Here is a 16,699-nt window from a genome sequence, read left to right as displayed (position 1 = left end):
AAACCGTTCTTTAAATTTACGTGTTATAAGAGGGATGGTATCAACCTTTAAACCGTGTTGTAGAAGTACCGTGTTATGCGGGGATTACCTGACTAAGATGCATGCTTCAAGGTATATGAATCTATTCGAAATACCATTTAAAAAAACTATGAAAAGGAATTTTAGTGTCATATAGCATTAAGACAGCGGTTTCCAACCTGTGGGGCGCGCTTCTTCAGGGGGGCATCTGTTTCCAGAATACTATTATTGAAAATAATCCAATAATTTTGGAACGATTTTGAAAAATAAACAAAAAATAATTAGTTTTTATGGCATGGCCATAAATTAATATTGCATATTAATTTATAGTCTGTTAATGTCAGTTGAGTATTTATAAAATTAAACTGTTGAGAAAATTAAGGGGGGCACAACAATTTTTTATTAGAGCAGGGGGGCGCTGTGCAATAAAGGTTGGAAACCACTGCATTAAGTTACTGTATAAGTTTTATTTTCATTGCATTAAAAAATGATAGTTAACTAGAAGAGGATTTTTATTATTTTTTTAAATAGCGGGATAAATGATGTCAATGTAATTACAAATGTTTTACGTATAGGTGTGCACTATCTAAAAATTTCGGCGTGTTAATTATTTTGTTCGATGATACATTAAATATTTTTATAGATAAGGTCGTTTTTATATTAATCGCAAAATATGACCACCCGTATCTCAATAACGTTGATTGTAGTTTATCTTGGATAGTCGCGCAAGTGAGCATTAGTCGTTTTAATAAAAAATAAATAAAATACAATAAATAAATATGTATCATTGTGTGAGGTATAAATTATTTAGTGAAACCAAAGTTGAAAAGTCAGACGGGAATTTTAGAAACTGGAGTTTATATAATATCATCAGCTCATTAGCTGGGACTTTATACGATAGAAATTCGATTACAAGTACGTATTTGAATATATTAATTCGATTTTATATTGTGTAATATGCTTTTTGAGCTGAGTGAATGTTGTGTAATATTAATGAATAATTATATGCTAATTTTGTCGAATACCTAATTATATTACAGAAACGCCCATTCGTAAATATGAAAACATAGATTTTTATTAATTAGTGCGAAATATTGTATAATTCTTGTGTTCTTGTGATTTTTTGTGCTTGATGCAATATCAAATGTAATGTATGGTAGTTGTTTTTATTTTTTTTGGAGTTAACGATTAAAATTGAAAAAACACATGTATGTGTAAGAATTTTTGAAAATCTTTATTAGCAGACGTTTTCACATAAAATTTTATGTCATCTTCAGTACGTATATATTAAAAAATTAATTAAAATATGATAAGAAATCGTATATTTTACAAAACTATAGTGTGGCAAACTATTCTAACAGATTAACGTCTATTTTTTTTTAAATTAAAACTAAAATATATTATCTAAATAAATAATTTAGAATAATTGTTATTCTTGTAATTCCATTTCGAATAATTGTTGTTCGTGTAATAATGTTTAATTTAGTATTTAATCGCCGTTTTTTAGCCGATTTTGAATTTCCCATAGGGTAAGCTATAGTAATCGCAAAAAAACGAAAACGATATGTTTTATGTATCTTTACGTTTGAGATTTCTAAACATTTTGGCATGCATTAGAATAAATTAATGTGTGTGCGTGTTTGTATGTATGCATATATGTTTGTATGTGCGGATACAATTTTTATCGACCATTTCGAGAACACGGATTAACCGATTTGAATGATTCAAAAAATATTCGATTCCTATTGAAAAGGAGATGTGCTGATAAGTTTTTGGCTCAGGTAGTTACGAAGATACGTGTTAAAAAGATACGATTTTAATAATTAAAAAATATTTTACTTGTATTGACAAATAATAATAAAAATTAAATAATAAATAAGTAAAAAAATGCCTTTTGGCGGTCAAAACTTATCATTAAACACATATAAAAGTTTTAAAGTTTTTTAAAGATTTTAATTTTTGGTATCTTAAGACACGAAGCCACGCACATCTAGTTATTTTTATAAATGATTCTGATACTGTATTGAAATGGTTACATTATTGTGGAATTTTTATCTAAAGTTTTTGAACGAAATTTGTAATTTGAAAATGCATTTTGTTGAATCGTTTTTGACAAATTTACATTCTTTAAATGTATTAGATAATGAAATCATCCCAGCGATTGTTTTATTTCTTTTACTACCCCTGTTTTATGTTGTTTTATAGTATTTTTACTCTAATATCACTTACTAATTAGTTTTTTTTGTTATTATTAATTGATTAATCTTACCTGATTAAAATGATTATAAACATCGTAAGAAGTAGCCTCTTTTTTTTAAATCTTCTCATTTATTTGATATAGGAGTTTCACAAACTTGACCAACATACAGAAGCAAAGATTCTTAATGTTATAGCACCCGTTAGAATTATTTTTATTTATAGTTTAAAAAGAGTTTATAAAATGGGCCATAAAATAATTAACAGTAATCCAATATATCACAGATTATAAAACTTATCTTCATAAAAAATGATGAACCGGTTTTAGTTGTGTTAGTGTTTTATTCATAACATATTACTGAGTTATTTTTAATGATGTAATGAATATATTTACATATTCTATTAACATAATTTGGTGAATTTAAATGTTTTCTTCATTCATGTAACATATTTGCGGAATAATTTTTGTGTTGATGAACTTAGAATTTTGTTTGAACACTATTAGGTTAAAAAACTTGATTTAAAATTGTATCGTTTGAAATATTGTTCTTTTTACTATTTATCCAATGGTGTGCACTGATATTTGGTTATATTAATATTTATTACGTAATGACTAATCAGCATAAACGGATGTTCACTTGCTAATATTTGTGGTATTTTATCAGAAACTCAGTTAGATATTGCATTTTATATTTTATTACTGTAAATTATTTACTGCTACAATTAATTTTGTACATAATCTTGATAAATTCTTGATAACGTCATCGTTGAGATTACTCTATCTCAGGGATAACATAATCGGTGCCATTATAGAGGTTTAAAGAAATTGATAAATTTTAATTTTGTATTCTGGTACATCACCATATAATTCTTTTCAAATTCGATTCTATTTTAATTTGAAAAGTATTTACTGAAGTTAGATTTATTAAATTTTTTTAATCTTTGTTATCGTATGATTCTAAACATTATTATTCTTGGTTGCTTGCCAACTTGCCAAATATTCTATTATAATTCATATAATTCTTTTCAAATTCGATTCTATTTTAATTTGAAAAGTATTTACTGAAGTTAGATTTATTAAATTTTTTTAATCTTTGTTATCGTATGATTCTAAACATTATTATTCTTGGTTGCTTGCCAACTTGCCAAATATTCTAATGCCAAAATTTATGCATTTCAAAAGCTTTTCGTCATTTTGGTATTCTGTAATAGTAGTTTTTTAAAGATTTATTTATTTCATTTATATTAGATTATACATACATATTTCTATACAATTTAATAAACATGTATAACTATCCTAAGATATAATACATAAACTTATATTTAATACTAACTAATAAAAATTAACTTAACCTATAAATAATTTTTAATATAAATAATTTTTTAATTTTTAAAGTAGTAGTACCACATACAAACTATAAATTATTTCATTTGGAATTATAAATAATTATAAATAAAAATTAATTTATCAGAGCTTTCTATCATATGGTAAAAATATCATATTTTATCATAATTTAATACAATTCTAATTCTTCTAGTTAATTTGAAATATTAGGTTGTCAAATATCTCCCTTCCGCTTTTTTGCTCTTGGTTTATAATACAAAAAGGCGGAAGGGAGATATTTGACAACCTTATATTTTGATCCAAGCACCGTATTTCTTTGTTCACAGGTTATACAAATGTGCATCTGCTAAATTGTCGTACAATATTTGTAAAAAATTGTGGTTTTCAGTACGAAATCAGAATTATACTATGCCAAATATCACATTATAATTTAATTTGTTGAAATACTCTACTTTAAATACAAATAATTAAGAGAATCCGATATTCAAAGAATGTTGAATGACGATCAATTTACTGAGTAGACTATAAATATTGTGATAAACATTTATATGGAGTATATTATAAATATAAGTATATGTATATATATATATATTTGTTTATCATTTTTATTTATTGATTAATTTTATTTATATATTTTGCCAAAGAAAAGTTTGTACAATTTGCAAAAAGACATAGCATCATCTTAGTCGCAATTTAATTACACTGAAAACGATATCTTTATTATCGAATAGAACTTAATGTTAGACAATGGGACAATTATATAAATAATAGTCTCCAACATAAACATCTAAATGTGTATTATTTCTTCGAAATTGTTGTTAAATTGCGTATATCATCATTACAGCTGGAACGTTTAATTGTTAATGTATTATTAAATATATCCCTGGCAGCATAATCAAGATTCTCATTTTTATCCAATGACAAATATCTTTTGTGTTTTTAATATTAGCATGAGTGATCTTTTATTTTTTTCATCATTAGCACGTTCACATTTATGTCTCCAAAGGCAACATTATTATTGTTGGCGATTTTGTAGCCTTATATGGGAACAATTTTTATAACGTTTTTGACCTTTGTCTGAATAAATATATATATATATATATATATATATATATATATATATATAATGGTGGTCCTTAAAATATATGTTTTCAAATTTCTTTGCATCCAGGGGCTCAAATGCTTTCAAATTGATTAAAGTAAATCTCTGAAAGTTTTAGCTCTTAATATTTATTAACTTAAGATGGTCCGCACTCCAACCAGAATCTCTTTGTTCTTTTTCCTGTGTAAATACTTATTTTATGAAATATGTCAAATTTTTGTTGTAAATTTTTTACTTATGACCATATAAGCAAATACAATGTTATTTTCAAAATTTTGATTCACTTGTCGCTATGTTATAAAATTTTAAAAGACAAATGGAGTTTTTCCATGTTAGTTTCCAAGAAACTTTCTTTTGAGTGCGGGCAATCTTAAAGTTAATATTAAGAGCTTAAATTAATTTAATAATTAATATAAATAAGTTGGAAGCATTTGAGCCCCAGGGAGCAAAGATATTCAAGAATATCTATATCAAGGTCCACCCAAATATATTATATGTATTATTTTCAAAAATATACTTAATAATGTGATTTGTTAATGGATTGGTGTGAATATTGATCATACTACATTTTTACTACAGGAAAATTAATGCATTACATCCATTTTTTTTAAATTCTTTTCATAGGATTTTGTTTTCAGTTTAATCGAACTGTTTACAGCAGCAGTTTGTCATTCTATCATGCTATCTTCATTTTTAATGGCATAATTTCACTTCTTGAATTGTTAATGTTTTCATGTTTTTAAAGGCACACATTTTTTGCAATTTTCTTTCAAAATTATTTTATCTGTAAAATATTAATTTGCTCACTAAAAATATCGAATTTAGAAATGTGTAACCATTGTAATCTTTTATTTTTTTGTAATGTAATAATATCTTCAAATGATTTGAATGAGTGATAGAAAATAATAGCTTCGCGTATAAGGCTAAAATATATTACTTTTTTTACTAGAGGTTTCAACATAAAATATAGTATCATCTCCAAAGTGTATTATAAAAAAAACCTTAAATTTTATGATAAATCATAAATTTCTTTAAAAAAAAAACAATTGAGACAATTTGATCCAGAGTTCTAAGAGATTAATACTCATCAAAATTATAAATATTATCTTAAAATCATCTGCATCAGTATTAGATAAAAACTAGTGGGGCGCATGGCATCGTGCCTTAAGGGAAATTGCTGGAACTTTCAGTACCAAATTTTTCTTTTTTAAAGATTAACATTTTTGAAAAAAAAATTACTCTGAAAAATTAGATTTTTGAGAAACTATAAATTTTTGACAAAAATTTACTTTTTTTTGAAAAAAAGACTTTTTCAAGAAAAGTGTATTTTAAAATATTTTGGAAATTCTGAACTTTTTTTCAACGCAATCGTACTGCTTTAACTGCATAGAGACGAAATATAGAAGCGCGTAAGCGCCGCGCCGCCGTCTAACGGATAAGCATTGTTACGGAACCCATAGAAATGTAAACAAAATTTATACTTATTGTTAAAATCTCTATAAAATACCTGATAATTTGATGTGCATATGTCTAATGATCATTTTTGACCGCCAGATGGCATTTTTTTTTACTTTTTTTACTAGATCTCCGAAACCGCTAGACCTGCCTTCATGAAAATTTGATCTGTTTTTCATCTTGTTAATACAAGTAAAATTTTTTGAATTATTCAAATCGGACACTCCGTTCTCTTAAAAACTGAGTTACCGTTTTTGGCACTTTTTGCCCATATCTTCGGAACGGCTAGACCTGCCATCGCCAAAATCGAATGTTTTTTGAATTATTTAAATCGCTTCATCCATGTTCCCGAAATCGTCGACGAAAATTTGTATCCGAACACACATACACACACGCACACACACATACATCAATTTTTTCTAAGGTATGCCAACATATTCAGAAACCTCTGAAACGTAAAGATATATAAAAATTTTCATTTTTCGATTTTTTCACTTACCCTACAGGAAGTTAAAAAACTCTACGCCAAAGGCACAAATAAATTGCTTTTGTGTTTTACAACCAAGCAACAACTTTAGTGATCAAAATTAGAGCTGCTTAGTGCATCTGCCTAAGTCTTACTTAGCAAGTCTGACACCAAAATACATCGCTTTATGTTTGTATTTAATGTTCTATTCCAATGCCAATGCCTCTACAACTTGCCTCCTCCAGCCTTGCCTTACAGCCACAAGCAATCAAAATATATCCTGTGTTCATAATAAATAATTCAATTGATTTATTGCAGACGAAGATGAAGGAATGTCAGCAGATGGTTCGTTGTCCTCGGATACCCTGGGGGTCCGGGACGTGGCAGATCTCTTGCATCCCCAGTACGCTATCATCACTGGTGGACGAACCAGGGACGGTTGTCCAATTATCACCTTTCCTGATAAATGCAACTTCTGCTCACTTATTGACTCAGAATACCAGAAGCTTATGATGTACTTGACGAGCGTGCCATCGTAAGTAGTAATTAATAGTACATTGTTTTTTTCTATTGAGTAATGTTTTTTCGATATACAGTATAGATAAAATATCTGGATAATGATAAAACTTTCTGGACTTAATGATGTTTGGTCCACTTGATTTTTTTTTAAATTTTATTTAAACTAAATTGGATACGTGTGCTATTTTTGAAGACTGCAAAAAACGTACATAGATTAATACAAACGTTTAATGAAGGAATTCTTTAAAAGAAAGAAACTAGTTGGTATTGGTATTTTGCCTTGAGGCAAGTTACATGAACTTCCCGATATGTATAAATAATCGACTTAATCAATAAGAAAAAAATAATTTATGAGTGATTAAAAGTATTCCGAGTGGATTTATAACACTTAATTGAAAACTAACAAACTTGTTAACTTGGAGTATTTTCTAAAAGCAAATTTTCAAAAATCAATATTTTTTATAATTGAACCGGTTTCCGTAGGAGTTTAATCGTTTAGTAGGTTCATTAAGACCAAGTACTCTATCGCTATACCAAGTAAATCGCCTAATTTTAATTTTAATCAACGTCAAAAAACTACTCATTTTCTCAAACTTTGATGAATTTTTAAAATTAAACTACTTGTCGTAAGGCCGTAAATTTTTAGTAAGTTCTACAAGACCATGATATATATCGCCAAAAAAAGTTCCATAAAAATCGGCTTCAATTTTTTTTTCAACAGTTAATTACAAGAAAACGGCTCGGTAGATTTTTATCTAAAACTAATCAGTATCATTCCCAACTAAAATCTTCCGAACAGTTTTTAATTTTCTTAATCGGTTCGGTAGTTTTAGGTTAAATGTGGATGAAAAGTTTAACACTTTTTTCAAATTACAAAGAAACGGCTCGGCAGACCGTCTCACAAAACTGACAAACGATAGTCCTCATTGAGCTACATCAAATGGCTTTTAAATTTCTGGAATCGGTTCAGGCGCTTTTGAGAAAACGTCGATCAAAGATCTAATTTTGACAAATGCAAAAAAACGATACTAATTTTTTCAAACTTTGAAGAATTTTCAAAATTAAACGGCTTATCGTAGGGCCGTCATATTTTAGTATGATCCAGAAGACTATGGTATCTACCGTCAACAAAAAATAAAAATCGTCAAAATTTTTTTTTAAAAAAAACTTTATTACAAGAAAACGGCCCGGCCGATCTTTACCAAAAACTAATCAACACGATTCCCAATCAATATCTATCGAATGGTTTTTGAATTTTTAAAATCGATTCAGAATTGCAGGCTAAAACGAGGACGAAAAATTTTTCACTTTTCTGCAATTTACAAAGAAACGGCCCGGCCGATCGTCGCACGAAACTCAGAAACGCTAGTCCTCATCGAAATACATCGAATGGCTTTTAAATTTTTGAAATCGGTGCATCCGTTGGAGGAAACGTCGACTTACGGCAAAAAATCTATTCACACACACACATACTTTTTCCAAATTTGGTCTCATTCGATTCAGAATGGCTTGAAACGTCGAGAAAACATATAATTAGCGAGTCGGATTTTTTTATGAAAACATTAACTTCTCCTTCGAGAAGTTAATAAATTTAAATCGTGAAAGAAAGTTTGCTAACTCGATAAGGATTTGCTCATAATGTCATTTATTGGTTGTTAACCGGCGATGACCCGTAATAGATTTAACCGCACTTGACCTCACAAGTATAATAAAAAGAATGAAAGGATTTAGGCGTCTATTAATCACATGATCAATTTTTTAATGATTTTTGGACCTCCCTTCCTCTTGGTGATACGTCATGATATTTAAAATTACCTCCCCAATCTCCCACCAAACATCACGTATATTTTTGGTTACGTAAAATTTTTCAAACAAATGCGAATTTACGAAAAAATCGTATTTTTTTTTTTTGAAAATTTATGTAAAAAATAAACACACGTGATATCTTACTAGACCTCTCCATCCTCCACGTGATATTTTGTGATTTTTTGTCAAACCCCTCCTTCCCCTAAAAACCTCACTTGATTAATGGACGTCCGCATAGACAAATACGCATCAATTTTTTTTATTAATCGATATTTTGTTTACTCAAGTAATCGATCGGTACATTTAAAATATATAGGATTTTGTTTTTTTGATAATTTTTATCTTAACTCTGCAAATCATATTGGTATCTGTCACCATCGTTATTCTATTTTTCTGTGTATTGTTGGTCTCGAATTTCTGCGGTTAATTTTGGAAAACAAACCAGTTTTCATAGACATTAAAAATACGAGGTGTGTTCAAAAAGTACCCGGAATTACTAATAATTAAATTTCGCGGGTCTGGAGTGTCTGATTGTCAAAATTTTTTTTTATTGTGTTGGTATACATGCCCCTAAAGTATGATGAAATTTTCAGCTATATTCACTGTTTACTTTGTCTGTGGTAGTCGCTAAGGTTCGACGTGTTTTTCTGAGCTCGGCGATTTTTACAATGGAAGAATTGAAAAGTCAAAGAATTTGTATTAAATTTTGCGTAAAAAATGAAATAAAGTGTTGCAAAGTGCAAAAAATTCACCAGATATGGCTCCGTGTGACTTTTTCCTATTCCCAAAGTTGAAGAGACCCATGAAAGGACGGCGGTTTTCCTCGATTGAAGAAAATCGCTGAGAGTGCTCAAGGACATATCAAAAAGTGAATATCAAGGGTGCTTCGAAAATTGGAAAAAACGCTGGCATAAGTGTATTATATCTGGGGGGGACTACTTTGAAGGGGACCACATTAATGTAGACGAATAAATAAATATTTTTTTGAAAAAACGAAAATTCCGGGTACTTTTTGAACAGACCTCGTATCTTAAATTGCGCACGCAATTGGGGCCAAACTATTTCTATCCAATTTCTTAAGTCAACAGAACAGATGGTTTGTCTTATTTATGAAATCCAACTTATTTCATATCTAAAATTGTTGATATTTAATTTTCGAGCAAAAAAATTTTTTTCTTGACACGAGGGACCATTGTAAAAGTGTTTCAGTATCTTCTTTCTGAATCGATGCCTTTGTATTTTTTGACTATAAAACGTTAGAACTAAACATGGATTTTATTTTGTGTTTGTTTTTTATTCAATACAAATATTGTGGAAGTAGATACTCCAAGTTTTTATGATCGTAAAATGTATTTAATTCGCCTGATTCTAAGTGACGTACTATAGTTTTTTTCAGATTAATTTAGAAATGCTATGTAGAAATGCTAAATACTTGACGGTATTTATTTTAAGGTTTTCAATTTTAATACTTCATCGTTACAATAAAAAGGTTGGAGTCTGTCAATAGGAGAGATAGAAAGTTGGTTACGCACATGGCTTATTAAATAAAAAAATGTGCGTGGTTGGAGGAAGATAATTTTTTCAAAATTGGTCGTATTGGGCTCAATACGAAGTTGTGGTAAAAGGCTATTTTTTGGAACTTTTCTACTGGAACTTGAAACTTCTTATACTAACTCCTAGACCTACACCAATGTTGATGTTATAACGGTTTAGACAAAATGAGCAGAATTGTTATTTTTAGATTCTTTGTATATATACATGTGTGTTCATTATATACGATATATATATATATATATATATATATATATACATGTGTGTGGGTGATTTTTTTCAAGATACCTAATTTTGTCGTTGATGAAGATTGAATATTTTTAGATAATCTTTATTTTTCTATGTTTATGATATGTGAGAATAATGATTCTCTTAAATTCATTCGATTATATTTTGAAGTTATCTCTCTTCGCAAATTACATTGCGATCATTACGGCTTTCAAAAATGTTTCTATTATTTTTATAAATTATAATTGACTAATTTTCGTACTATGATAATAATGGTTTTATTGGCTGTCGAGGAAGAATATAAGAATATAGAGTAATTTATTCATTTTATTCATATAGTAAATTAATTTTTTTCCGCTGTTACTAATCGTTTGGGTTAAATACTATTTTTCGAATTTAATTGAATTAGATTTATTTTACATTAAATTTTCTGTTTTTGGTGCCAATCATACAGAGTTTGTTTCAGTTCATCTGCACACTTTTACTTCTACATGTAACATTTCATGTAAGACACTAGATTGCCTTATCATTATCAACAGTTTACAAAGACTATTAATTATTCGTACTATTAATTTGCATCTTTGAAAAAATGCCATGATTTTTTGCGTTTTTAATAATTAACATGATATTCTACATATGATGTGTGTTTGTCATACATTACTCATCCGGAAAGTAGTGAAAAATAAACAAATAGGAAATGCATCATTAACACTGATTGCAATGAGTTCTGAGTAACAAGATATTGCAGTATCAGTGCCCGATTTTATATGTGTTGTTGAGATTTCATTTGCATACTTTAGTTTTCTTTCTAACCATAAAAAATAGTGTTCTCAATTTTGAGATATGTAGAACATGTAGAAAACATACATATATATTTTGAAACGTATTCTGTGGGGAAGACATTTTTTAATGCTTGAAATTGTTATCATTCAAATAATATAACCACAATGGTTTACAATACACATAGCCTAGTTTTCTTTAATGAGTTATTAAGGAATTGTTATTGCTTAGGATAAAAATACGTAATAAATTATTTGGTATTTCTAAATCGTTTGAAAACTTTACAACACATATTTTATTCATAATTATATACACCTAAGTCTGTTTTTACACGGAGATTGGTTCCAGAAGAATCCGTGTAAAAAAAAAACGTGTAAAAAAAACACATTGATCTTATACAAAAATGGGTGATTTGTTCCGAATCTCTAAAACCTATTAAAATTGGTGAAAAACAAGAATTTTTAAGAACAAGAATTAAATTAGTGCTATTCACATTTGCTTTGACCAGTAAAAATTGTTTGTACGCGCTAAAGGGGAATTCACTTAAATCTTTAAGCTAGTGTTTGCAAACTATCGATACTATCGATGGTTTCAGACTTTTTTCTTTCATAAATACTTTTTTGTGATATGAACATACTTCGCAAAAATTTAATTTGACAAAAAAAATTTAGGTACATAAAATTTCAAATCGTGCTAAATGGAATAAATTCGTGTAAAAAATTTAAAAATATTCAATTTTCAAACCGTGTTATATCAAAACCGTGTACAAAAAGACCGTGTAAAAACAGACTTAGGTGTATTTAAGAATATTCGCTAACTAATACAATATTCGTTTAATTCTGATTCACCAATACAAATTGATGTATCTTTTTAATATCTAGATTGTTTGTATACGAATCCAATTTTTGTCATATGTTTTTTAGATTTGTGCCAATAAACGAGAATATCTTTGAGACTTTCTTTGAAAAATAGTAACATTCGCTCAAAGCAAACATTTTACCTATTAGAATGAGAGTTTTCAATCTCGTTGATTAATTTAATAAGTATGTTTTTTTACCTAATATGCATTTTTTATTAAAATACGGAATTGAAAATAGTTATTACAGCTATTTTAATAAAACAAACAATGATTTTAGACATTCGACTTGAACTTTTGACCTTTTATATCATATTATCTAGGTTTTTTGTACAGTATATTTAATATATTTCAGAGTTTGAAAATTGTCAGAAATTAATATTAATTTTTTAATGAAAGAATTTGCTCTCCATTTATAGTTAACCTTGATTCTTAAGGATTTTATTAAGATGCGTGAGCGCAAAAAGTGCTAAATAGGTAACTCATTTTAATTATTCAAAAAATATTTTACTTATATTGACAAATGAAGAATTGATTAATTTTTGGGAAGACAGTTTTAGCGGTTTCGGAGATCTAGTAAAAAGTCAAAAAAAAATACGCCATTTGGCGGTCTCAAAATGATCATTAGACATATGCACGCCAAATTATCAGATATTTTATGGAGATTTTAATAATACGTATAAATTTTGTTTATATGGGTTCCCGTAACATCTTTTGTCCGTTAGACAGCGACGCGGCGCTTATGCGCTTCCATATTCGTCTCTACACAACTAAAGCAGCGCGATTGCTTTGAAAAAAAAATTCAAAATTTGCAAAATATTTCAAAAAATAATAACATTTTTTTTTCAAAAAGTTTTGTTTTCCAGAAAAAGTCAATTTTTTTCAAAAGTTTTTAAATTTCTGCCATACACCACTAGTTTTATTTAATTTAACTAAACATTTTATAAAGCGTATTTATATAACGTATTAATCATATATTTTTATTAATAACATTCTCTATTGATCATTTGCATTTTTAGTAGAACCCCGTTAAGACAATCATGATTATACGATATCTTGCATAATACGACATTTCACGCCGCACTTTGAAATAATTGTTCCTATCCCGCTTAATTCGATTTGTAGTATAAGATGCGTTTCTCTCGGTCTCTGGAAAATCGTCTTAACGGGGTTTTACTGTAGTTATATTTTTGTTGTTCGAATGCGATTCTCGCTCTTGCATATGCAACATATTTAATTAGAAACTTCCAGGCAGCTTGTCAAACGCAATTGTCTATTTAGATCGTGATTCATGCGTTATGTTATTAATTGGTGGTTTTGGATCAATTCAATTGTGTCACGTTTTAATTTCATATTCAGCGTTGTTGTTGATCAAAACAAATATAGCTTAGTCATTAGGTATTATTGACTTCTAATTATATATTTTTTTATATCAAATCAAGTATTTTAGTAACACAAATATGAAAAATATTAAGTAATAAATGACTAAAGCTTGATAATTCAGTCAGTTAAACAAAATTGAACAAATAAGTTTATTTGTCAAAATAATTAAATAACACTATATAATGCAGATAAAATTTTAAACAATTATGTTAACAATGCACTGATGCATCAAATATTAGGCCGAATTTGGGATTCTATAATCTATTATGATAAGTTATTTTTGTTATAAGTTTTTTTTACTTGCATGGTTATTAGAAGTCAACCCGATGGTTCTTTCATCTATTTTTGATATAATTTCATCATCAGGAGGGCAACCCAATTGGTCTTTTCTAATTGTGATGTATTTTAAACTTTTTTTACCAATGTCCGTAGGGTTATTTTTGCTTGGAAATATATTTATGATAGTATTTCTATCGATAAGCGAAAATGAATATTACTACTATCGGGATTTAAATTCAAAACCTTGTGGTTTCGCCACCAATTCCATAGTTATTTAATTTTATTTTTTTGTATTTGTATTTATGTTGATTGTAAATATGAGATACATTGTAGTGTAATCGGTATGTCCTTAATTAGAGTCTCCATAATTAACTGAAAAAATATAAGATATAAGGAAATGCTCACACCGAAGTAAAAAACTTGCTAAGTAGTGAATTTAAATTCACAAATTACTTTAACGAATGGATATAAAATAAATATTAATCAATGATATTATTTATAGTGTTTTCTTTGCTATCTGAAATTACGATCTCATTCTTTGCGCGGTTTACTTTAAATATGAAAAAAAAATGTATTGATAATTTTATTTTTATTCAAAATTATGCACTCTTATGAACTATAAAATAATTATATTAATATTCTTTCAGATTACAAGAAGCGGATATGGGATTTCACCTGATTATAGATCGAAGAGAGGACAAATGGAGTTCCGTTAAGGCAGTGCTAATGAAGATTTCGGTAATATATTATTTTATTTTATACTTCTCACAATAATAAATGCAGTTATTTCTATATATCTTGTGTCATAAAATATGCATATTTATATCGAGTATAAACTACTAATTACGTATTTTTTATTTTTTATACCACATGTAGAACGAGTGGCACTTTGTTAGAAAGAATAATAAAAGCGTTAAAATCAATTATTTATTGGTCACAGGTGTTTTCTCTAGCTGAATGGAATTGCATGGCCGTTTTTTATGATTCCTACAGAAGCGGTTTAGTAATGATTGCAATGTTGTTCGAATAAACGATTAAATTGTACTAATAAAAAGCATTAGCTGTAAATCTTGTATCAGACTACATAAACTACACAATGATAGTAGTAGCATAAAAATGCTGTTATAAATATATTTTAGTTTTCTTTATATATAGATATATATATATATATATATATATATATATAGAGAGCGAGAGAGAGAGAGAAGAGAGAGAGGGAGAGAGAGGGAGAGAGTAGAGCCGGGCTTAAAGGTGTACTAAGGCCCACCGCAGATTTTTCAAACACAAGTAGATTTAAGAATTTTTTCAACAGTATAGGGCAAAATATGCATAATCAACCATCACTTGATTCTCACGACGTCGCTATTGGGAGATAAACGGGCAATGTTTGAAAATCCATAACAAGAGCAATCTATAAGATTTTTTTTTATTGTTACAACAGCAATCAGAACTCTTACTATTTATATGTTCTATAAGCTGCTTGGTTCAAGACTTATGATCTCAGGTATTATTATGAGAGGCAACCCATCGGTTCACCATTCTCCTATGTGTGGTCTATATATTTTTATATACTAGCTCTTACGTCTAATAGTTTACATATGATTGAATGATGCAACTATGTCCACGAAGGACGATTTCCACTTGAAGTTATATTGTGATCTATGTCCCCAAGTGGAAATTTGACATCAAAGTTGCCTGATGTCGGGCTACGGCGGTAATCTATAAGATGTATTATCAATTTTAAGTTATATTCAACAGTTTTTTTATATAACTTCTTAAAAATTACAAGGGGGTGGGGTAAAAAGGACCAACTGAACCTTTACCCTGCCAAATGTGTAAACAATAACAATTAGTATATAAAAAGTGAACCTAGTTAAAAAAGCGATTAAATAAACTCTACTGATATATATTCCTCACGTAATACCAGATTATGGTTATATACAATTGCTGAAAGTCAAATTGGACCATTATGCCTCATTGACCACTTTTCTTCTGAATATTTAGTATTGAGAAGTAACATTATAATATCGCGTGATGAATAGATAGACAATTTTTAGACTAATACAATATTGATGTTCCATTTCTACTGTATTTTAAATATATTAAATTATTGTTTTTTATTTTTTAGATATTCTTTCCGGGTGTGATAAATGTGGCATATGTTTTGCGACCGGCCGGATTTTTCCAGAAGGCGATATCTGAAGTCAGTAATAAATTATTCAAGGAAGAGTTTCGGTTTCGAGTTGAAGTTTGTTCCTGTTTAGAAGAACTTCACGAATTCATTGATAAGTCACAGCTGACAAGCGATTTGGGGGGTGATTTGAAATATTCACACATCGAGTGGATACAACAAAGAATTGTACGTAAGATAATAAAATATGCTTACTATTATTTATATTTAAATTAAGTAGGTGAGACTGCATAGGTTTTTATAATTTACGATTATTGGAAAATACCACATTATAAAATTATTATGAAAGTTGAATATTTTATGTATCACGCTCTCATTTGCTAGGCAATTGTAAAATACTGAATATCCATCCATAGAATGTTGAAAAATAACTGTAATTTAATATCAGTTTTATAACAATTAAGGAACAATGTAGGTTCTGAGGAAAATGGCTACTAAAAATTACAAATTAAAATTAATCTATTTTGTGTGGTGATTTTATTCATTTCATATCGATTAAAGTGCAGAACTGGCAAAAGCATTGT

General features: G+C 28.4%; 1 protein-coding gene across 1 annotated transcript; it reads left to right on the top strand.

Annotated features, from left to right (window-relative positions):
• Nucleotides 1–797: 797 nt before the first annotated feature.
• On the top strand, nucleotides 798–16,343 carry LOC113382440 (guanine nucleotide exchange factor DBS-like; the record flags this gene model as incomplete). Its single annotated transcript, XM_026620793.1, has 4 exons — nucleotides 798–933; nucleotides 6,901–7,117; nucleotides 14,632–14,722; nucleotides 16,113–16,343. Coding segments are annotated over exons 1-4 (675 nt in total), but the record flags the coding sequence as incomplete, so codon positions are not given.
• Between the last annotated feature and the right edge of the window lie 356 nt (nucleotides 16,344–16,699).

Source organism: Ctenocephalides felis, unplaced genomic scaffold, assembly GCF_003426905.1.
Source record: "Ctenocephalides felis isolate EL2017-DRISC unplaced genomic scaffold, ASM342690v1 CF-g0.4_SCAFFOLD_03437, whole genome shotgun sequence".
NCBI lineage: Eukaryota > Metazoa > Arthropoda > Insecta > Siphonaptera > Pulicidae > Ctenocephalides > Ctenocephalides felis.
This window is presented reverse-complemented; position numbering and strand designations above follow the sequence as displayed.